At 38.3% G+C, this 22,449-nt stretch overlaps 1 protein-coding gene and 1 long non-coding RNA gene across 2 annotated transcripts in view; one reads left to right on the top strand and one right to left on the bottom strand.

Moving 5' to 3' along the window:
* The window catches only part of LOC129258267 (transcription initiation factor TFIID subunit 5-like), a 23,951-nt gene extending 12,085 nt beyond the window's left edge, over positions 1-11,866 (bottom strand). Inside the window, exons 1-6 of the mRNA XM_064097192.1 lie at positions 11,691-11,866; positions 3,881-3,984; positions 2,994-3,072; positions 1,689-1,767; positions 1,172-1,295; positions 461-579 (exon numbers count right to left, since the gene is read on the bottom strand). Coding sequence (XP_063953262.1) covers positions 461-579; positions 1,172-1,295; positions 1,689-1,767; positions 2,994-3,072; positions 3,881-3,984; positions 11,691-11,861 — 676 coding nt within the window. The 5' untranslated portion in view covers positions 11,862-11,866. The remainder of the gene's footprint in view (positions 1-460; positions 580-1,171; positions 1,296-1,688; positions 1,768-2,993; positions 3,073-3,880; positions 3,985-11,690) is intronic.
* Positions 11,867-12,056: 190 nt separating this feature from the next.
* On the top strand, positions 12,057-18,196 carry LOC129258280 (uncharacterized). Its single transcript, XR_008584250.2, has 3 exons — positions 12,057-12,226; positions 17,149-17,171; positions 17,688-18,196. It is a non-coding gene; the product is annotated as an uncharacterized LOC129258280 (long non-coding RNA).
* The last annotated feature ends 4,253 nt before the right edge of the window (positions 18,197-22,449 follow it).

A 22,449-nucleotide genomic window follows, 5' to 3' on the forward strand; every position in this document is an offset into this window, starting at 1 on the left:
GGATTAATAATTCCCGCTATACTTACTCAAAGCCTGGTATATTTGTATACTAGAACACACAATAAACAGTTTCTGGTAATCATGTTTATTAAATGTCAAAATGTGAGGGTCAAGTAAGGTCATACACTTTTCATGGTTTGAAATGATGTGCCCACTCTCATATTACAAGCCAAAAAAGATACTCTTAGCGCTTTTCATGAAGATTGCTATCAAATAATTGACCACAACTCCATGAAAAGCTTGTCCTCATGTATCAAATTAAGAGATTCTCTCCTTCATTTATTTACCCGACTTCCTCACATTCTGTTTTATTTCAAAAGAGTCTCTTCATCAATTTATGGCAAGATACATATCATTAACTAAGAAGTATTTTTGCTCTTTCAAACACACTTTAAAAGAAAGTAGAATTTGCAACTTATTTGTTAATTTCTGCTGGAAGATCACATTTAAAAGAACTCACCATCAATATAGAGATGTTCCTCAAGAATATTCAATACTGTGTTGTTCTGTTTGTCTTGTAGATATCGCTTCAGTGCACTGTAGGAATCTCTGGACATCCGAATCACATATTTACTAGTTCTGCAAAAGGAACATCACATGGGACTACCATTATGCTCAGAAAGCATTGGCATGCATACACATTTAAAGTGTTTCTTTATTTGATTATCAAAATGCTAATTGCCACGCTATAAACTCTCTTTCTTGGCAGGCCAATCCATGTTTCAAACTCTGATATTTTTACCATCACTTTGAGTTAGTCTATTTTACTTCAATCAACTCAAACAAGAGGGGGTGGGGAGGAGGGGTGGGGGTCCAGCTCCTATAAAAATAAACTTGTTTCCCCCCCCCCCCCTTCTGATGGTTCCTGCCCCAATTTACAAGGGTTGACCTCGACTGGGATATGGCACTTCCCTTTTCACAAGAAATACCTACACATCTAGCATGGGATACACCCTTTTTATCTCAAAATCTTTGCCAATGCCCTATTTTTCATACGCTAAAATTCCCAAGTTTTTAAGGGGTTTAGATTTAAATTCTTGCCCTCATACACCTGTAAATAAAATGCAATATTCAAATAAATATCCCTATTATGGGTACCCTATTCTGCCAGACTTGGGCACCAAGTTTTTACATTCAAAATCAGAATGTTAAAATAAAAAAACTTAGTTACCTGAAATTCATCATGATTTCACTATGTCTCATGTGATCTTTCTTAGTGACAGCAGAGAGTTTGATAAGATCTTCTTCGTGGTAGCTTTCCTGTTCATCACTAAACCCACTGAAGAATACGACAGCTACAAAGAATACAAAACAAGGTAAACTAGTGACTTGAAAATTGGGATTTCCAAGAAGTGGTATAATCACTGTCCATGATTTCCAATAAAACATTAAAGGGCATCGCTTTTCATGTCTATTTATAATCAATGATGTACTGCAGTGAATGATGATGAATACAAATGTAGGTTTATACCTTTTATCAGAAAGATAATTACAATATGAATAAAACTAGGGTGACAAAAAATTAATTAATTAATTCTGTACATACCATATCATAAATCACATTAAATGATAATTTGATTAATGAGCTCATTCCATTTTGTTATTCTTTTGAGTAGATGTGTAACCGCTTATCAAATAAAGCTGAATATGAATGAATAACTACATTAAAAGTTAAATACAGTTCTTACCTTGGTTATCATGATCATTATAGACAAGCTCTAGGTACATGTGAACAAACACAGGATAAAGGATCTGGGCTAGTTCACACTGTAAGAAATAAAAATAAATAAAGTATAAATCAGCCATTGTTGTGACTCGCGTGACATTTACACAAAATTTCATCGTTTTAAGGTTAATTACTTGAAAATCATATATTGCAGACTTGTTTTTCCTAGTTATTTCAATCAAAGTATTGATAATACACATTGTCCAACAAAAATTTTGAATTGACAGTCGTTTTTGTAGGGGATATTTCAATTTGTTTGTTGTGACTAGCTTGACGCCACACTATTGAAGAATCCTGACCTTACCGTATTTTCCTCAGAAGATGCCAGATTTTCATCAAATTTTCTGAAGAGTATTTTGAAACATCTGGAAATATGATGTTAACATTTTATTAACGCCTGACCTTTTGCTTTGAGTCCATTGCCATTTGAAAATGAGACTCTCGTAAAACAGGAGTGTGACTCGCGGGACAAGTATCATATTGGACTGTATTGGACTGACTGACTTCAAAACTTTAAGTTTAAACATCAACTATTAACCGATGTGTTGGCTCAGTTGGTAGAGCGTCCGTCTCACAACCGGGAGGTCAGGGGTTCAAACACCGGCCGCGTCAGACCAAAAGACGTTAAAAGATGGGAGTTGCTGCTACCCTGTTTGGCGTTCAACGATTAAAGGGATAGAGCCTCGTCGATCTGGCGCTGCACAGCGGCTGCCGGGCCCACGATCAATTGGGCAAAGCAAATTTTCGGAGTATTTCATTTCATGTCTATTTCGAACAATAAATTATGGATTTATCATTTATCATTTATTATACTTCTGAATATTTGTTTTCATCGCCTGCTGTATTTTGATTCCTTATTAATATCTACTCAACCATAGATATTCAAACTTTGAATAAATGCTTATGATTTGACCTGCAAATAACTTTCTTCACATTTCATCATTTATGCATGTTCATGCTCCCAAGTAAATAATATCGGTCCCGAACACGAATTTGGCTCAAACTTCTGTTCGGGAACCTTGCACATAATCATTCTGGATGGACTGCACAAACGTACAATCATGGCATAGAAGTGTTGGCTCCACTAACAGGCACTTGAAATCAAATTTTCATACACATTGGCCAAGTTCCTTGAAACTATAACTTAGCCTATTAAACTTTATGGAAATCCCACATAAACATGTGGTAAATAATGAACCATTAATACTTATACTTCAGTATCCTGAATCCTTTCCCTGGTTCTGCCTTCAAAACACAATGATCTCACCTTAGTAGCATCCAGCGCTGATCCTATAAATGACATCAGACCTCTGTATTGACCTTCATACAGCAACGGGTCACCCTCGCTGAAGAGCAGCATTAAAAAAAAAAAAATCAAAATTAAAGGTTATACGAGTGTTTGCTATTGGATAAGTAGTGTAAAACTGAAGCTGTCTCATATTGTCAAAATTCCACGAAAGCATACAAGACATCATTTGACATTGCATCCTTGTAATCTGGTGATGTTTTAAGATGAATAATTCAAATTTCACATTGCAACGGTCACAGTCTATGCAATGCTCCTATAAATAATGTGGGGAGCTTCCCACATAGAATGTGTATATAGAATGTGTATAGATTGCATACATATTTGCACACATCTTCGCAGTAACAGAAATCTCATTGGTTCTTCACACAAGTGGCTTTGTATGAGAACCAATCTTTGTATTTTTAAATATTTTCAAAACAAATGTTTCCTGTGTTTGTTGGTTTATTTTTTGTTTTTGTTTTTTCTTTTATGTAAAATATCATGTTCATTCTAGCTCACATATCTAGATATCGAAAGTTCCAGTTATCCCACAACTGAACAAGAAGTTTAGGTCCAATTAGCGATGAAATTTGAATGTCTCAGTACAGAAGCATATAAATCATTAATTTTCAGAAATCCTTGGAGAACATTTCTTTTTAGGAACAACAGCATTTTAAGAATATATATGAATTTCTAGTGAAAGATAAAAATTCACACAGTTTACACAGTATATATATATTTTTATTCATTCTTCTGATGAGTTCCGGATAATCTTTAGGCTTCTGTATCAAGTTATTGGACCAAACCACAAAATGTGGTTACTTTGAAGTTTAAACCATATTAGGTTAGACTCGAGCCTGATATACCTTGTATATGCTGATAGGGCAGATGATACATCCTGGTCGGTATTAGAAGCATTCTCTGAGGTCTCTTGGATGTTAGCTTCTTTTCTCAACAGCTCTTCAGTACCCTGTCAAAATCAAGACAAACAAAGAAAAATGATTTATGTTATCATGGAACAAGATACGCCAGTGTGTTGTTTTCGCATGATTCGATGTTGCAATCGCAAAGTGTAAGCGCGCCACCTTGTGTCGGTCTCTTGGCCATGGTTATTAAAGACAGTCACACGTAACCTCAAAGTTGTCTAGTTTATTTACTTCTTTTACATTAGGTTGGCCCTTATTAAGCAATGGCGATACATTTAAGGGAAAATGGAGAAATCAATTCTTGTTTAACATGGACAATTGAGTGAAATGAACAAATGATGAAAGGAAATAAGAGATTACCAGTATAGGAAATTTTCTTTTTTTTCAAATTGCGAGGTAAGTATGCTATACTAACCTCACACTACGAACACGATTACACAATGGATTTTTGAGTTGTCGGTAAACATCGCTACTCACCGGGGCTCTTTACGGTAAGAATCTATCCGTTTCTTTCCCTTGTACTAGTGTCTTTGATATGAATATAAATGGCGCGCCCTCTTTACATGAATCAGGGATGCCACTAGGTGTCCTCCAAAAATACTGAAACTTATCGATCGCGGGCCGGGATAGTGTCCAAGAAATTTTTTTTTAGGGGGGGTCCACCTTTAATTTTGGGATGGACACATGTCACAGGTAAAAAATTGGACAAGCAAAAAAAAAAAAAAAAAAATAGGAGGGGGGGGTCCGCCCCCACCTCAAATTTAGGGGAGGGGGAGGACCAAGTGGTTTCTTACCTTGTTGTGATCGATGACTTTGAAGTCAATTAGGTTTGAAAAACTGACGGTAGTTAGTTGTGTGTTTCTCATAGAACGCTAGACCAAATGCTTCAGTCTCTGTATTTTGGTTGTTCAGCTGAACCGCGTTGGCTCTACTCACCAATACATAGACTGAAGAGTTGTTGGCCCGTACATAAAGACAACGTATCAGCTAACCCAGGGAGCTCCGGCCCGCAAAGCGGGCCGGGGCTAGCTGATACGTAACCCAAGGAGCTCCGGCCCGCTTTCCGGGCCGGTGCTCCCTGGGTTCCGTATCAGCATGCAGCAGTAACGTTAGATCTAACATTCGGCGGAAACCCGATTTTCGGATCGTTTTTGGTACATAAAATGTCACATTATAAAAAAATAATTACATCCAAACTTACGAGAAAATATATAAAATTCAGAAACATCGTACCTTAGACCGCAGTTACCGCTAATTCCTTTCAAATGATGATCAAAACTTAGTCATCCTCGATTCCTTCATTGGTCATCGTAAGTTGCCATCTTGGATGACGTCATCATCTGTACAGACGTATTTACCAGTCGCTATTATACCGCGATTCGTGCCGCTACTTTGCGCTTGTCTATGTGCGTGCGTTTGGAACTTGTCGCTCGCATTGATTGGCCAGGATATCGATAATTCTAATCAGATAGCCTTGATAAAAGCATAACTCCATGAACGTAGTAGGCAGTGCGCGCGTTTATAATTTATGTACTGTATAAAAGCAAATATCTCGGGGAAATATCTCTCACTCGGTCGATCGACATGCATCGCAATCGGAAGAAATAGGGGGGAAAAAAGGAGGACTTTCCGTTTTTTTTAATACACAGAAAACAGGAAAAGTCGGAAATACGGAAATAAGACAGATAGCAGGAAAAAAGCCGGAATTCCGTATAAATACGGAAAAGTGGCATCCCTGATGAATATTAAAAACGGCGAGTCTTCACAATTGTCCAGACCATATTTCGTCAACGAGAAGAAAAATCAGCAGTTAAATTAATATGTTTGAGGATATTCATGATACTAGGCACTCATTCAGTGAACAAGGTTATGATATAACCTTGTTCTCTGTTACTACTCCATGTGTGGCAAAATAAGGTTGGCAATGTTTGGCTTATTTCCTTATTTCTTATTAAATCAAATGCTTGATTTTTTGACACGGCCAGTTTCCATTACAGCTATTCATCATATAACTTGGCTCTTAAGTAAATTTGATTCTTTAAATTATTTTTTCACAATTAAAACCAGAGATTGAAAAATTACAATTTTCTTGCCATTATCACTTTCCACCAATAGAGGGCATACACAAAAATGTTTTTGTATTTTTTGTACTTATATACTTGCATTGGCCGATAAATATCATGAATCGTAATTCATTATATTTATCAGCCGATGCAAGTATTTTGCGTTTAATCATATTTATCTGCCGATGCAAGTATTTTTTTAATCTAAGTTGCCACTGCTTATGATATTGTTGCCCTCTATACGTATCTTGTAGCTAGGCTTTAATAACAAAGACGGCAAGATGGCGACAATAACAGACTGTGACTTAACGCTCCTGGCCCTGCTCTCAATTATTTTTCTTATTTTTGCGATTTATTTGAATAAATACACGCAACATTAGTGTGTGCCGGGGGTAGATATACTTTTAGCCTAATAAGTTTGGGCTCAAACGTTTAGCCTAAAAGTAAAGAAAACAAATATCTTTGAGCAATATTGTTGTCTCCAAAATACTCAGTTTGTGTAGAGCAATGGCATCCGGTCCCTGGCTCCGTGGAGATTAAGCACGTCAGTTATGTGACATTAATCTCCAGGAGCCTCCTGGCTAGGCACATCCTAGACCAAAAGTTTGGTCTCTGTTATGTTGATTGTTCCGCTGAACTCCGTTGGCTCCACTCACTAAATACATAGACCGAAGTTAAACCTTCGTCTGTACAGGGGCTCAATGGCCACCGCGAATTTCTTGTTTTTCTCCTCGATACCGTGATATTTTCCACCAACAGTCCATACACATGTACCTATAGGTGGAAATATTTAAGTAATGACAGTTTCTTGCCCTAAATTCCCGCTTTGATACTGGCATTTAGGGGATTGACTCTGGAAGTTGACACTTGCCACTCGGAGGGTGGGCAGCCATCTTGGTAATGACTAATTCATGAAAAAGTGGCCGACGAAATTCAGACTCCACCCCATGACCCTTACGTAACACATTACAGTGCCCGAATGTGGAAGTTTTATCAGCTTGCCGCCCGACGTGAGTGCGAGCACACACAAGTTACCCCGTGAAAATAAAAAAAGGGGAAATAAAGAATAAAACAAAAAGTAAAAAAAAAAGAGAGAGAGAAAACAAACATTAATAAGGAAAAAAACGGTCAGAAATATTAATTTTCATAAACCCGACATAAAAAGATGATCTGATTGCCAATGGTTCGATATGCAGTTGAGCCGAAAGTTCTTTCAACGGCATATATTTGTGTGTTATATCGACTTCGGATAGACGAGTGAACTAGGAGCCCCGGGGGGTACTCGACCAAAAAAGTAGTAGGTATGTGCTGCGGGCGAGACAATAAACGGGGGCCTTGGAGCGGGCTTATTGTAAAAAGGAGGGTCCTCGGAACGCACTTCGGAACTACAAATGTTTGTGAAAACTAGGCCTGGGACTTTCAGGTATTTTTGTCTTCGGGTACCCATGGTAATTTTCGGGCGGGTACCTGAAAATCATGTCGCATGAAATATGACTGGTGGAAAAACCCCAAAGGTGACGTCATCCAGCCACTGCGCCGCAAGCAAACTTATGAATTAAAAAATATAGTAAGCTTGCACAGTGCAAGCCTCCCGTGCCTCACGCAGTATTCCATCAAAACAAGTCTGCAATACTCTGTCACCTCGTACAAAAATCGACCTAGAATTCCACTTTCCTATATTTCATATTAATCATGAAAGGTACAATGTATGCTCGGAGGATCTATTTTCTAACCAATACCACACAGGTAAGCAAATTTTAATTACATCTTGCTTTTCCGTCAAAATCTTACGAAGTAGCGTCGATATTACATCATGTTCGTGAGTTTGTAGAATCTATAGCTACATGCACAAAGTCAATTGATTTCCGGGTAGTTTTGGAGCGCCGAATGCGCCAGCCAATCACGATCGTGTTACCATAAGGTATATCGCTAATTAGAACCGCAATGCATTATGGGATCGAAAAGGGGGCCGTTAGCTAACGGCCACCTTATTCCTGGTTCCCGAGGCTTCCGGGCGGGACCCGGGTTTTAGTCCCAGCCCTAGTGAAAACAGGGGTCCTTGGAACGGGTCACCTGCATGTGAGTGCGTATGCATCCCTATGGAACGGGCATACGCGCGTGCAGCTAGCCTGGCGGCACGGGCCCCGGATGCGCTAGCGCAGAGGCAATGGTCAAACAGCACTTTGCGGCTGCTTTTCACCAAAATTGCGGCTCATTGTAGCAGATCCATGCGACCGGAACGGCGTAACGGAAAATATGCGAAGCTATGGAGCGGATTTCTTTCTTTTTTTTTCTCGATAAGAAAATGCTATGCTTTGGAGCGGCTTTCTTTGTTCTTTTTCTCAATAAGACAAAAATGCTATGCCTTGGATCGGAAGTTGAGTGTAAAAATGGGGGTCCCCTCCGGGGCACATACCCACTTAGACAGCTGGCAGCCGTCTGTTTCGATTTTTTTTTCTAACATTGTTTATTTTTTAAATTTCTCCTCATACACAGACGGCTCGCTATCGTGCAGCCACCATTAGGGGACTTACAATGCAAAATCCCCCCGTCGGGGCTCTTCAATTTTTGTCTTCAATTTTTGACTTTTGAAAATTAACGCGACCACAATGCAAATTAATATTCCCTCTTGGCATTAATTGCCAAAAAACGGGGAAAACCAAGTTAAAAGGAACAAAAACAGTGACTTACCTCGGCTGTCGCGCAACTTCACTGCCCTGTTTTATCCGAACTTAATACACATAAACATATGGCCATTGAGTCCCCTGTACAGATCGCGCTAGAACTTCGGTCTATGTATTTGGTGAGTGAAGCCAACGGAGTTCAGCTGAACAACCAACATAACAGAGACCGAAGCTTTTGGTCTAATACCCACTATGCATTATATACTGAGTGCCCCCCCCCTAACCTCGTATTAGTGTGAGTGCTGACAGCCCAGCCCAGGCCATCAATTAACTGAAAACTAAAGATAGATGAGCTGAGACTTGAGCCCAACGTTATATTAGGGTGTCTGGAGAAAAAAATTATTTTTCTTATTTCAAGAAAATATCACATTTTCTTTGTGGATTTGAAGAGAAATGACCTTCAGACTGACAGAAATGTAAAAATCCAATTATTGGCTGCAAAAGAGAAGAATGAAATTAGGTCAATTTTCAGAATTTCTCTGCCATAGACTGTGTAGTTAAGAAATGGACACACACAAATTTTTAGCTTCCGAGAGCTGTTATAAATTTATTATTAATGCCAAAAACTTGTCCATAAAGAGTCCAATAGGATTTTTTATGCTCTATCTGATGGTACGATTTTTATATAGATTTGGAAACCAGATCACCATGAAAAATTGCGACAAAGTGAAAAAAATTGTGCAAAACAGAAATTTCATATTCCCATAGAAAACGCATGGAGAAATGGCAATCTCAACACACACAAAAATAAGGGTTTGAAATTTATATCTCTAAATCCTTATTTAAAATGATCATATAAACTTGTCCTTACTGTCAAAAGAAGCCCCTGAATTTTCTCTTTCCATACATGCCAAACACAACTTCACAAGTTAATAATCAATTCAGATCACATTTTTCTATTAGTAGCCACTCCTAGTACCAATGAGGTCCAAACATTAACATGTATGGACCTCATAGGCGACAATGCGTTAAAAACAGGTTAGAAGTCCTGCACCCAAGTATTTTTATGATATTAGTGATTATTACTCGAAAAATGCAAGCTTTGTCCTCATTTGTTTAGCATTTATTAAAAAATTGCCCATTAACTATAATCCTTCTCATACTTTAAATGTTATAAAATAAAGGGAAACTTACATTTGAGTCCTTTTTCAATCTTTTCTTGGCAGTCAGTCCGGTCCCGTCGAGTGCGATCAAAGCGGTACGAAGCTGATTTTCAGATCACGTGATACGAGTAGTCATCACCTAATCGATCGACTATCCTTTTTTAAAGACCGCAACAATTATAAATTCTATTATAAAATATATATAGAATAAATAATTGCATGATATTATATATATTTCTACAATTAAAAATATTTTGTGATATGAATTTAATATTTGACGTAAAAATCGCTATTTAACAAAATATTTATTAAAAAATAAAAAATCAAACAAAATAAAAACGCCTTGGACACAGTGCAAAAAACCTAACAATTTGGCCGCGTTCTTAACAACTATCGTAAGGGGCGCTCTATTTATAAATAAAAAAGAATGTACAGCTGTCTACCGCGACGTGGTTTGTCGCAAGATTTGGGACAAATCCGTGGAAATTCTTGAGAAAATACATCAAAAGAACTGGTGAGTACCGATTAAACATTATCAAAGTAGTAAATAGGTTATACATAACTTGTAGATATATATTTTAAATTGATATTGATGCTTAGTTCCAAGCTAGGGCGGCCCAAATGTGCGTGAGTGGAGTCCCAGTCTATTATTTATTAACACGGGTAAGTATTGGGGTGTCGCCTAGAGTGTTAGTACTAAATAGTAGCCTGAACCACTCCTAGTACCAATGAGGTCCAACATTACATGTATGGACCTCATAGGCGACATCAGTAGTATTTTTGGTTAGAAATCTCTGAGAACAGGATATTTATATATTATATCACAAGTACAAGCTATATTCCTTTCTCTTATTTAAATTATAATTTTATAGTGTAAATGCATCGTTAGCAACAACAAAAAATGAAAGAAATGAAGGGGAACTTACATTTTCACGGCTTTTTCCTGATTTTCTGGGCAGCTGCTCTTCTCTTCTGACTCGCGATCGAAGCTGATATGAAGATCACGTGATTCGCGTTCTCGGCAGCTGATCGGTTGGTTATTCTTTTCGTCAGACGTTAATAATATATATTTTATAATGCTAGCATTCATCGCTAATTTAGGTGAAAGAGATTGAAGTTAAACAGCGCCAGGTCGCAATCATAATTATTTTGGAAGAGTTTATTTATACACTCGATCTCATACCTGACGTAGACGGCGCTATTCAACAAATGCACAATCTTCAATATAAAAAATAAAACAGAAAGAACGCCTTGAACACAGGCCAAAATGCCTAACGATTTCTCCGCGGCATTAACAACTATCGTAAAGGGCGCTCCATTTATCAATAAAGATGGATGCTAAGCTGTCTATGGCGACAAAATTTGCCGCAAATATTTTCGAAGAATTGTGAGAAATGGTCTGAAAATGCAACAAAAGAACCGGTGAGTACCGATTAAACATTATCAATTTATTTAATAGAACATATTTAATGACTACAATGTAGGCCTAACAATTTCTAGATAATATTGCTTAGTTCTAAGCTAGGGCGGCCCAAATGCGCGTGAGTGGAGTCCCAGTTTATTAGTTGGGGTGTCGCCTAGAGTGGCCTGAACTTCCCCCCAAAAATGTGCCATACCGGTATTTTGCCCTAAAATAATCAGCCTGTTTTATGCTGACACTTTTCAGTGTGGCTTCAGACACCATAGTTATATCTTGATCCAATCCATATCAAGTCTAATGTAATGATTAGCTAAACAGATGTAACTTAGAGTTAGACAGACAAACTTTTTTTGTGTTGAAGTTAAAAAAAAAGTTAAACAAACACACACACACACAGATATTTATGCATGGGGACGGGCAATGCACTGCAGCACAGATTTTTATCTCTGCAAGTGCAAAGGTGGACACCCTGGAACTCACTTTCAGGTTATTTTTCCTCAAGAACTGTAAAACTGCAGACAAGGTCTGACTATCCATCGATTGCTGACCGGTCGATTCCTCATTTCCCTCAATAGCATTGGTATCAGCAGGTTTTTCGCAAAGTAAATCTTGCTCTAATTCTTCCATGGGTTCCGCCATTTTTGGTAACATAAGTTGATAACAAATTTAAAAAAAAAAATTTTCGAGGATGGAATAGAAATAAATGGATATACATGAATACATTTAAAAGTTATTTGCCTTAAGAAAACAATTAATTTGTATCGGTTATGTGAAAATTCTTTGATGGATTTTATCATCGAACGCATGATGTGTTGTTTGTGTTTCTTTTTCTTAAATCGGCAACTTACAACCAATACGCTCTCTCTTTATCTAGGCATCGCTCACAGTTGACACTCGTCAACTGCGGTGCTTCCCAAATCTGTTTAAATCCTTCTTTTGAAGGATAATCAGCACCTCAAACTTCCAGTACCTATAAAAGAAGTTTTAATACGTATAATTAGAGGATGAGGGATAAGGTGAGATTTATTCGAAACATTTATTTATATGTGTAAATTGGTGCGTGTTGATCTGCGTAACGAGGTGATGTGTGGTGAATTAGAGTGACTGTAGGCCTAGGCCTACAGCGCGGTGGAGCTGAGGTGTGCTATTTGCTGAGCCTGAGAGACTGGAGCGAGTGTATGTGCCGAATGTGAAATAAAGCCCAGATTAGAATCTTATGTATTTTCTTTCACTTCAGTCAGATCAATTGCAAATTGGGGAGATTGGGTACCCCTTTTCACCATTCGACTGGGAGTGTTTGAATTCAAAATATTTTTTTCGGGGGGGGGGGGGGGGGGATGGGGTACCGTGACGGCGTAAGTATGGTAACGTGTTTTGAAATTGAATTCGACATGCAAGCCAAAGTCATTTCATGATAAGCCAGCACGTTCAATTGCGCATGACACGGGCACACTGGTCGAGGAGTTTTTCAACATTTTTATTTTTTCTCGTAGGGTAGGCCTAGCCCTAGGGCCTACACGGACGGCTCGCTATCAAGTATCATGCAGCAGGGGGTTAACAATGCAAAATCCCTCCGACGGGGCTCATCGATTTTTGACTTCATTTCATAAACATAATATTTAAAAAGAACTAGGCTACCAAAATAAAAAATATTCTATTTTGGCCTGAAATGCACCAAAACAGGGAAAAATAAACTTAAAAGGGAAAAACAGTGATTTCAGCTGTCGCGCAACTTCACTTCCCTGTCTTATCCGAACTTATTAAATACATAAACATATGGCCATTGAGTCCTTGTACAGATTGAGCTAGAAGTTGAACTTCCGGTCTCTGTATGTGGTGAGTGGAGCCAACGGAGTTCAGCGGAACAGCCAACATACATGTAACAGAGACCGAAGCTTTTGGTCTAACTCGCCACGTGCAATCGATTTCTGATGTGAACTCCAAAATAGGCCTACCCTTCAAAAAGTCAAAATTTTCCCTTAAAATACAGAATCTGAGCCATTTCCAGAGCTTGGCTCAAATTTGAGAAGCGGGTCCACTGATTAAAAAATTTCTAAAAATCGAACAGACCAAAATCTGTTGTTAAGAATGACTTAATGACTTGTAAGTTCACTTACAAGCTCGCAAATTTAGGATTGTATTTTGAAAATAACTTAAAAAAGAAAGAACTGAAAAACTAAGGAAAAAGGGCCTCACAGTGGCAAATTGTCCAGAGACTGTGTAATACGGATAGACCGTCCCCGACAGCGAATCAGAGACCGCTGATTGGTCAATCGCGCAGATCACGTCATGACTACGTGGTCGCCAAAATTATGCCTCGGACTGCGAAAGTATCGATAACGATAAGATATCTAGTCACATTGTCTACGCCGGAATTGGTCTTGGTTCGTGATCGGATCGCTCCAGCATTGATTGAAAATTATCAAGACTCGGCAATTTCATGCATATTCACGAGATGCTCCGAAACCCGGAAATCAATTGTGACTTTGTGCACGTTTCGATAGACTACAAACTCCAACTAACACAATGTCATATCGAGGCTAATTTGTAAGCTTTGACTGAAAAGCAGGAAGTAATCGAAATTCGCTTACCTGTGCAGTATTGGCAAGAAAATCCATGTAGATCCTCCGAGATATTCATCTTAAATATAGGAAAGTTAAATTCTAGGTCGATTTACTGCACACACTTTTTGGAATACTGTGTGGGGTAATGGAAGGCTTGCTATATTTTCATTCATAAATTGGCTCTCTGCAGTGGCTGGATGACGTCATGTAATAAGCAAAATGTACATGCCCGCTAGCGTTGAACCAGGGCTCGATTTTAGCGGGAGCCCGGTGGCAAAAGGCTCCCTAAAACCTCTGCGGGCTCCTTAGAAAGTAATTGAAAAAGCCCGGTGGGCTCCCTAAGATTTTCTAGTATCAGCCACCAAAAAAGCAATTTCTTACCAGCACACTAATCCACGCTTTATAAGTCTAAATTATGTTTTCAAAATCATAAAAAACCTTGAAAATAGCGAAAATAGCGAGTTTCAAATTGCTTAGCTGCGTCTTTTTTTCTGTACCACGTTTTTCCACACACATGGTACCTATGGAAAAAAGAATCGTGCTACACCGGTGCGAGAAACAGTTGCATGTACAGGGGTCCATTATCATTTACGCCGTGTGTAATTTTCAATGCACACATTTCCCTTAGAGATATCACGATTCTGTGTCATGTAGACATCGGCTCTGCTTGTCAAAAGGGCGCCTATTAACATCCAAAATAACTTACCTCGGTAGTGAATTATTCCTGAAAAATCATTTGTTTCATTTTTTCAAGGGAGGGGGTAAATATCAGACAGTAAATCATCAAACATGGCAACATCTGATTTTAGGAGGACGCCGGATTTTACTCACGCACGCACTGACACTTGTGCAAGTCGGAGCTCTCTCTCTCTGCCTGAGCTCTGGGGGACAATTCAGTCAGTAAAGGCCTCAATGATGGTGATTTTCTGTTTCAGATAGAGTTTACATTTCAGGTTTTTTTTTTTAAACTACCAATAAAGTTGGATGGTTTCTTCATTGTGATATATATTTAAGTTATTGATGAATACTTTTTCACCAAATTTAGACTCCCCTATAGAAAAATGCAATTTTCGTGGAGATCTGCGTTTTCAAAGAACTGCAGGAAAAGTTAGGGTATACATGCATGTACATGTAACATGTGCCTACATGTGACATACTTAGCCTGTGTGGTTTTTGTACTGATATAAACACAATATTTGGAGTAAAAATTAGATGATGAATTAATTTCTTTAACATATACATGTATATCCAAGTCCACCGCACAGTCACACCCACACAAACACACACCAACCCACATCCATGATTCAGCATGAAAAAAAAAAATCAATTTTGTTTATGTATTTAATTTGTTTCCTTTTTTGAATTTATTATTTTTTTTTGAGGGGGGGGGGGCATTAAAAATGAAAAAAAAAAGTCATTGACTTATGTGTTTGTGACCGGTGTCTAAGTGTGTTGGGGTGTCAAAATCTGATTTACCCTGAATAAATACAACTGGTATCGTGATGGTGTGCTTTAATATTTTAATAGGTAATGACCAGTATTATGCAAAAAAAAGGGATAAACTTGGGCTCCTTAAAACCCATGCGGGCTCCCTAAAAAAGTGCTTGAGGAGCCCGGCTGGCTCCCTAAGAAAAAAGTAAAGGTCAGGCCCTGTGAACGCTACGCTATCTGTTCTATACAATTTGCAGCTGTGGGCCTAGCCAACCACGTTGAGATTGCACAGTAATCGAGTTGACTGCATGCTATAATGGCAATCATCCATTCGACATGGGGTCCAATTGTTGTGTGGGAGTGAATGGCCGCTGCAACTTTTGGGTTGCATATCGCATGAGGTACGTGCAGCGCAATTCGGTGGCACTTGCACACATGATGCGTTTTGTCGAACAGAGGGTGGGGGCTGTTGAATTGTGGCCGCAAAACGTGGTGATTCATTAAAAAAATTTATGGAAAATTGAGATTGGTCAAAATAAACATTGCCATGAAATAGAGGCAAATGGGCCTATATTGATGCAAATTTGTATGAAATTTTAGAGTAAAAAAATAGTGCCAAAAAAAAACTTAACCTGTCAAATTCTTGACAGGTTACTCTATTCACAATCAGGATGGCATGTTCACACCCCTAACAATTGATTCTGATTTGGCAGGTCCCATTTCAACTGTTTGACAAAGACGACAAAATTTGGGTTCGGAAAATTACCCTTTTTGGGGGTTTTCAGCATTATATCGAAATTAAGTCACAAGTCCATTCACTGCCATTCATTTTGTCAGTGCTGGTGCACTGGTGACAGACTTTCCACTCCTCCACTCTTGTGTTGTGTTACTAACATAGTGAGCGCACATCGAGACAAGTTTATTACCAGTCTGCTATCTTTGACTGACTCACAGAAAGGAAAACCAGAGAATGATAGATTCAGTAGACCGAATCTATTTGGTTTTTACAGACAGTGACACAAAGAAAGCTGACTGGTTTAAGGGCACGTTTTCTTGATTTTTTTTAAGCAAGTCTTCAGTGGGTTTAATTTAAAAAAAATTAGACCCCCAATTTTTTTTTTGAAGTGTTGATGAAAATCCATTAAGCAATTAAGAGTTATGAATTTTAACGTTTTCATTTTGTAAAGTTATTTATGCGTGCAGCCCCCCCCCCCCCCCAATATCATAGATTTCAATTTTCTAATGGAAAATGACAAATATTTTTGTAGTAAGGGGGTATGAAATGATGTGCCTGATAGTTCCACCGCACAAATAAAATCACTTTCAAATTTGTGAGAAAGTGGCATTTTGGGTAATTTATATCATGCAACACATGGAGGAGCTCCTTGTCTGTTACATCACCGAATCAACACTTTAAAAATTCAAAACTCCACATGATAGATTTTCATCAAACCTTACACCCAATTTAATTAACCAATGACCAGATCTATATATTTAGCAAATATTGGTGGAAATAATTCAAAGGGAAATTCACTGTGGCAAGTTTGGATTCAAAGATACAAAGTACATGCTAACTATTACTAGTATTGGCAGAAGTTTGACCCTAAATCCATCAAAGAATTATAACTTTTTTAATATGATATGTGTGTCACATGGGAGCAGCTAAATTTTATGACCCGAGTATGCAAAATATGTCTCTTATTTACAATTTCTTTGACAAATGTTGCCTTATTCAAACAAGATTTCTTGTTATCCCAAGAGATCGGTGGGTCACTGAGTCACTTGTATTTGTCCAAAGAGATTAGACCTTGGTGTATACTGCTATAGAATTTTGACTTTGAATTCTGTTTACAAAGAAATGTTAGAATAAACATACTTACAAATTTGTTCTTTCTCTTTGTTTTATTTTTCATGCTCTTCAATCAATCTTGTATGTGCAACAGTGGCGCAAGAAACGTATGCGACGGTAAGTTACAGTCTAGTATATAATACATCAAGCCCATGTTAGGGATGAAGTTATTTTTTCATTTCCAGGGGCTATTTGTCCAGTTATGTCCTTTTCACTTACATGTACAAGTGGTATGGAACTGGAAAGCAATTTACAGAGTGGAGTTAGCCAACTTTTGCTGCTTCTTTTTTTTTTTTACATTTTGGTAACGGGACCTGTCATGGTCCCCTTTAAATGTTTCCTTGTCTCACTTTTCATGAGTACAGATTTTTTTGAAGTCAAAATCCTACGTAGACAAAATAATTTTGTCTTGGAATGAAATGGAAAATTTGATTAAAACGCCTTCATTTTAATAGCCAAATTCATAAAGTAACAGTTGGAAATATTGTATTATCATCTGAACTTCCTCTCATTATAATGGAAAACAAATGTCTGATCACTGAATAGCTGTACATTTTATAACAAAGTAGAAGAGAAAAAAGTAGTTTAGACTTTCCCAGTGACATTAATTTTCTTTTCTTGTCTTTCGAACAGCCTGAAGCGTAAGAGGAGAAAGATGCGTGCCAGGTCCAAGTAGACTGCCACCAGGAACGGCCACTCTTCCGGGCATCGCACTCTTGCTGTTGAGTAGGGACTTCAAATCATTCTTCACAATCTTCCTCACCATCCCAGAGTCTATACTTATGTGCATCAACACTCTTATCACCGCGAGGTCTTGTCTCATCCATGTAGACGTCCTTGGCTGCATCCTGTGTGAAATCAATTGGTTCTTCTGAAAGCTGTTGATGACCAGGCCTTTGTTGCTATGGATGGAAACATTGATAGACTTCATCATGCTATACAGACGCTCTCCCATTATTTTTGTTACAACATTCCATCTGAAAATCAAGATAATAACTCAATCTTCACCAAATTCATTCATTGTGCTAGATTGCTGTGCCCTTTGTGGTTGTTTTTATTGCATACTTTTACATCTTTCACTCAAAAACTGTTGTGGTGTATCAGCCTGTAATAAATCTTCTCCATTATGTTTCAAAAGGAAACTTCTTTTATCTCATTTTTTAAGCCCTTCAGTCATCATTTGTTACCCTATAGAGGAAATGTAGGAGTTTGGTGGTATACAGGCAAAATTAATGTGGAATAAAAATGGCCCCAAGACTTTCCGACCAACTGACCAATTTTCATGTTACAAGCATCCAAACGTTTTACTAATTTTCAAGGCCCTGTCCACGGAGGATTACTTTGTTGTTACTGGGGGGGGGGGGGGGCTGCTGAGCATTGTCACAGCCCCCCCCCCCCAGGAACAAATCCTCTGTGGCCAGGTCCATGCTAATTTTATTCAGAAATTACTCTTCTACCCCTCAGCTTCAGCCCTATGTGACATTGGAAATTGGTCTTCTGGCTTTGAGGCTATTGAACTGTGCCTTCTGGTAAACCAAGCTTGATCACAATTTTTGTTGTGAACTTTTAAGAGCAGGTGAACTGCATTGGCAGTCTTCCTTACCATCTGATATGGCAAGGCGATTAGATTCAAGCGAAAAAGTAGACGAAGCCAGAATAGGCCGTATCCTGTGTGGAATGTAGTTGGAGTGACAAGCATTTTTTTATGTGGGGGGGGGGGGGGGAAGCTGTTTGGAAGTTCTGCAAGATTTCACGAAAAACTGGAACATGTTCTTTGCATGCTAAATTGGTTATTTTAATTCCCTTCAGCTGAGAGTGAATTCTGGTTTCTCAAAGAAATGCAAAATCTGTTGATCAAATTTCAGCCAAATTTTATTAGGGTTATGGGAATTTCACTCCCACCCTGTTCATACAGAAATAGGGAAATGTCTCACTTGCAAAGAAACAGGTAACCAGTCGAGTGAAGTCCTGTTGAACTTGGGAACAGCTTTATGAAATGGCCCCTGTATGTATGCCTTTGATTAGAACTTTGATGTGTGCATGGCAAATAAGCAGAGTCACTGATGTACTGGGTTTCTTACTTTGAATTACAATTTGTTTAGGGAATCCCGGGCAGGTATTCTGAAAATTATTCTCATTGTAAATATAACCGTGTCTAATGTTGTCTTGTGATTTGTCAAGTCAATATTTGACCCATTGACCAGCTCGCAAGTCAAAAGTAAACAGCCCATGGGGGGCCATGGAACTGCTCAGCCCCCTCCCTTATTTTTTTCCATTAACCATGTGCAAAACATGAAAATGACAAAATTATTCCATGTATGTTTAGCCTTCCACCCATTCTCATGCCGATGGCAGACTCCCTACGATTCTGATGATTGACAAAGATGATTAAGTGATTTTCAGGATACTGGCCCAGGTTATCAGAGTTATGGTCTTCAGACTTCACCAAAATTTTTAATCCAGTATGTTGTGTGAATGTTGATGTCTCAAGTTTTCTAGGAGGGAGACTGAAGAAGTGCATGGAACGTGTTTCCAAACGTTCGACAGTGAGTGAATACTATTGTATTTGTTTATATATGCTTTAACAAAAGCATAGTGTGCATAAAAGTTTTTGAAATTGTAATTTCCCCAATCTAATGCACACTTATGAAAAGGAATCGATATAAATCAAGAAAATTCGCAATAAAAAGGGTTGGGTATGTAAAGTTGAATGAGGTTTCTTGTCCGGGCCCCGTTCATAATTTCCAAATGTACAAGAATGAACTCAGGAGTACACATTTAAAACTCGAGAACCTTCAAAGAAAAAAATGTTCATGTGCTGAATATCTCCGATTGTGATGGAAACATGAGGCCAACTAAGACAAATGAAGAAGCCCCTATTCGAAAATTTACTGATTTTTATTCCTCTGTTCCTCTGATCGAGTGCAGATGGGTTATTGCCAAAGGAAGTTCGTGTTATGAAGAGTATAGGGAGCTGTACCCGCATAAATATGTAAATCTCAAATGGGGGGGGGGGGGGGAGCCGGGGGCAATAGGTAGCGGTACTGAAGTGAGTCAAAACAATTGAGGGGGCACAACATTGCGCATGCGGCAACACCTTACGACTTGCCCACGATCCGATTTTGGAACAAATCACATTTTGCTCAAGAAAATGTTAATTGAAGTCAATGTAATATTGGCCTGGTTCTAAGGTTAAAAGTTCGGAACCAGGCCAATAATACATTGACTTCACTGTGGCCAAATATGTATTCATGAGATCAAATCTCGGGTCCCCATGGACCGATTCGCACCAAATTTTGGCAGTGGGGCATTTCATCAAGCTCTACCAAAATATGGTATCAAAAATGCTGAAATGGAAAATTGATGACGTCACACTTTGGTACTCTATTTAATCCGCTTTTATTCTAGGAAGGCTGAAAACATACAGATTTGAACATAAGAATAAGTACGATGATTTAGAACATTACACAGTAAGACATTCCATGTTTCAACATAAGTATCAAATTCTATTACGTTTTATTCCAAAATCAAGTCGCCGACAAATCGTAAAGTGTGCAGTGACCTTAAGAGGTTGCAAGCGAGCGATGAAATGTATTGGTCTTTTTAAAAATGAGATCTAATTTTGTGGAATTTTTTTTTGACGTCATAGTTCACATCACTTTTCTCCTTTAATTCTTGGCTGTGGAACCTTTTTTTTCCCTATTTTTTAACCCAATCTGTACCCCAGTGGCAATAGGTCCTACGACTTGAAGGTGATCTATTGGGTTTTTTTTTTTTTTTGAAAAAAAAAACTTTCAGGGTTTACCTAACCTTTCGCATTTACCGAGTCCCCCCATGCTCTCATGGAGATATTCTTTTCAGAATGGGGAGCATTAAAGGGGTACGGCTGAATATATCTAAATAAATAGAGTACAATCCACAAAGCAAAATGCTGACAATTTCGTCATAATTGGATAACAAATAAAGTTATTGTATTATTCCGGTGAAACAATTCTAGGCATGTCTTCATGAATCGTAGGGATTCAATAACTTTGTTATTTCTTATCCAATTTGGGTGAAGTTTTCAGCATTTTGCTCTGTGAATTTTACTCTATGTTAAATATCATCAGCCCAGAGCATCCCTTTAACAGATATGTCTGATTTTCACCGACTAATTCGCTCTCGGCCAATCAGAAGATATCCTCAGTAGCTTGTAACATTTGTCGGTGAAAATCACCGACGGAAATATATACATGTAGGCCTATACAACTCTACAGATAAGTGCCCTTGAATTGTTTGAAAGATCATGGGGGTCGTATATACTGCCAGATTATTCCCTGTCTGCCATGCATTGTCGTAATCCCTATGCAATTTTTTTCCTAGGGTGGGGGGAGACGCATAAAAACTTTCAAAGAAAAGAGCATGAAAACGAGTGAGCATATCAGCGACCAAGCTTGTTATTGGGTTGCTTTTGCATTTTTAATTTAAAATTAGAGGATTTCATGCACACTTTTAGTAAAGTTTGTAAAAAAGGAAATCCAGAAAAAATGGTTAGTTTTCAAAGATTTGGTGGAAAAGTGCATTGCCCCTTCCCCGCTGCGTTCGGCCATCCTGGCTGCAATTCATGAACCGATGAAAAAACGTTTGTAATTTCAGGTTGAATGATTTACCAAAGAATAACATTAATTGAGTGGTAAATGTGACCTCATGGGATCAACCGCGTAGCCAGGATTTCATTTTGGAGGGGGCGGTAAATGCCCGCGAAGCGTGCCAACACTTACAGAGCGCGCGAAGCGCGCTTCCTAGGGGGTGGGTGCAGGGTGTTTCATATATCAAAATGAAAAAGAGCCGTCTCTCTTGTCTCTAGTACCTATTTCAGCTCCAATTCAGTTGACTATATTGTGATTTTGAACCTTGTTTTCAAAAGTGATTGTGAACGCACAAAAAAGGAATAGAATGGAGGAAATTAAAATAATAAACCTGCGCGGAAGCTAAAGCGTTTTATCAATTTTTTTTGCCATGAAAAGGGTCCCGAGAAAACGGTATTCTCAAAGATATATTGAATACTTCCCTTGGAAAGATCAGATTTGATTACAAACAATTTAGCGACAGTGCATATCTTTAACTCGCAAAACAGAGGAGAAGAAGTGCATATGCCGTGAGGAAGATATTCCTCCCCGCGCAGAGCAATGAAACTCTGAAATTTCAAAGGGCAGACGTTTCATCAAATGCAGATATCTCTAATACCCCATCGGCTCTAATTCAATTGATTTTCTAAGACTATTGAACTTCATTACAAGGAAAATAGTGCGCAATAAGTTGAAACTTCTGTGATTTATTGAAATTATATGAAAAAGGATGCCTAATTTCTTTGACTTATCCTGAAGCGCTTCATTTTGAATTGTAAAGAAACTTA

Source organism: Lytechinus pictus, chromosome 1, assembly GCF_037042905.1.
Source record: "Lytechinus pictus isolate F3 Inbred chromosome 1, Lp3.0, whole genome shotgun sequence".
Lineage (NCBI taxonomy): Eukaryota > Metazoa > Echinodermata > Echinoidea > Temnopleuroida > Toxopneustidae > Lytechinus > Lytechinus pictus.